Genomic DNA, 2097 nt, shown 5'->3' on the forward strand with positions numbered 1-2097 from the left:
TCTCTCTCTCTCTGTCTCTCTCTCTCCATCTCTCTCTTTCCTGAAAACAAACTGGTGTACTTTTTGACCTTTTGACCTGCTGTCTGTCCCCCCCCCCCCCTCCTCCAGGCTTCATCCCCCCCCTCTGATCTTCGGGATGGGCATCGACTCAACCTGTCTGTTCTGGAGCACGGTGTGCGGGGAGAAGGGCGCCTGCATGCTGTACGACAACGTGGCCTACAGGCACCTTTACGTCAGCATCGCCATCGTCCTCAAGACGTCCGCCTTCGTCCTGTACGCCACCACGTGGCAGTGTTTGAGGAAGAACTACAGGAAGTACATCAAGAACAGCGAGGGGTATCTAACGCCCACCGAACTCTTCGCCTCCAACGTGACTCTGGACAATCTGGGCAAAGAGATCAGCCAGAACCCGGCCAACAGGACAAAGTTCATTTACAACCTGGAGGAGCACGAGATGTGTGACAACATGGAGTCGGTTTTATAGTGACGAGTGACGAGTGACGAGTGACCCGCTGGCTTTGAAAGAATGTTCTCTCCTTAAATACAGATTCTCCCACAGAAAGAGTTTAGATTCATCACCACAGGTTATTTCATTATCACAGTTCATTTTATCCAATGAGTCGTTCTCAGGTCCAGATATCAGAATGAAACTGTTCAGAGGTCAGAGGTCATCCTCTGAACGTCTGCTCGCTCTCAGTCAGAGACGACCTGGAATTATAAACGTCAGACATGTTGGATATTTATGATTCTAGATCAGGGAGGCTCCGGCTCACACCTGAGGATTAGGCCCTGCCCCCTGATGGTTGAGGTCGGAGCAGCGGTCCCTCACTCAGACTTGATCCTGACTCACACGGTGACATTTGTTCCTTTGACGCCAGGTCTACGGTGGGAAACTCGCCGTTCTGCTGCGGTCCAGGTCGTGAGTTTCAAGTAATCTAAAATATTTGATAACTTTTTAGCCCTCCATAGGATAGAGATATACCTGCTTTTAGCTCCTCCTCCTGTTGCCATGGAAATGCTGCTTCTCAGCTGTGCAGGTCTACAAAGTGAAATCAAGATACAGTCTGAGCAGCAGGGGGCAGTGACGAGTAACCTCGTCTGCACCACATGGTTAGGGTCTCTGTTGCGCCCTCTAGAGGACTCGTCCAGTAACACGAGATCGATCACATTCATGACGTCAAATGTGAGTTTAAAAAACAAGAAGATCTCCGACCTTCATCACACCATCTACCCCCTGCATTAAACATTGGCTAGCTTAAATTACCGTTAGCTGGGGCGCCGCTGGCCTAGTGGTTAGTTTGCACGCCCCAACGTGGTTCAAATCTGAAATGTGGTTCCCACTCTGCCTTTCTCTGATTTCAGGCTCACCTCACTGTCCTGTCTCTCCCGTTAGATATCCGATCTGAATGAGACATGCTAACTGGGAAAGTGTTTAAGCTAACGTTACTTTATGAGATATCAAACTTCACAGATTTTTTTTGATTTTCACAAAGGAAGCGTTTGAAAGCTAATGATTCAAACCTGGATCACAGCAGCAGGACGTTCTCACTCCTTTTAGCTTCCCACCCAGAGCTGGACGTCACGTGAACATGCTGACATAAAACCTGAATGTTTGCACGCCACACGAGGAGCGAAGTCAGAGCAACCCTAACCCGTGTTACAGAGTCAGAATATCAAAAGGTAAAGGTAGGAAGGGAAAGAAAACGTCATCACCTCATTGGTGGATATCTAAAAGAAAGTGTTTGTTCAGGATCTCTCATGTTGAACAAAGATCTGTTTGATCCTCCTCATGAACTCTCTGGGACGTTTATTGAAGATGAAGACGAGCTGACGTGTTAAATATCCCTTTACTGTGTCTGTCAAGCGAAGCTTTGCTATGAATGCTGGGTAATGTTCTGGGACTGTTTTTTATAGATTCAGAGCCACAGAACTGTTATTTATCTTTCTTGTTGCCTTTTCTCTTTGAAGTTGAATTATTTTACTCATCCGATACGACTAGCTGTTTTCACACATCTGCACTCCTGAAAGTTTCTAGATCACTTCAGGACGACTGCTCCTGGGTTAGGGTTCGGATTCTTTCATCAGAATCTCAGTGTG

The 2097-nt window shown here is 47.3% G+C and overlaps 1 protein-coding gene across 1 annotated transcript in view; it reads left to right on the forward strand.

The window, feature by feature from the left end:
• Positions 1-841, forward strand: part of LOC132984589 (solute carrier organic anion transporter family member 3A1-like) — a 48509-nt gene extending 47668 nt beyond the window's left edge. Inside the window, exon 10 of the mRNA XM_061054692.1 lies at positions 108-841. Within this exon, the coding sequence (XP_060910675.1) occupies positions 108-484 (377 nt within the window). The 3' untranslated portion in view covers positions 485-841. The remainder of the gene's footprint in view (positions 1-107) is intronic.
• The last annotated feature ends 1256 nt before the right edge of the window (positions 842-2097 follow it).

Source organism: Labrus mixtus, chromosome 1 (assembly GCF_963584025.1).
Source record: "Labrus mixtus chromosome 1, fLabMix1.1, whole genome shotgun sequence".
NCBI lineage: Eukaryota > Metazoa > Chordata > Actinopteri > Labriformes > Labridae > Labrus > Labrus mixtus.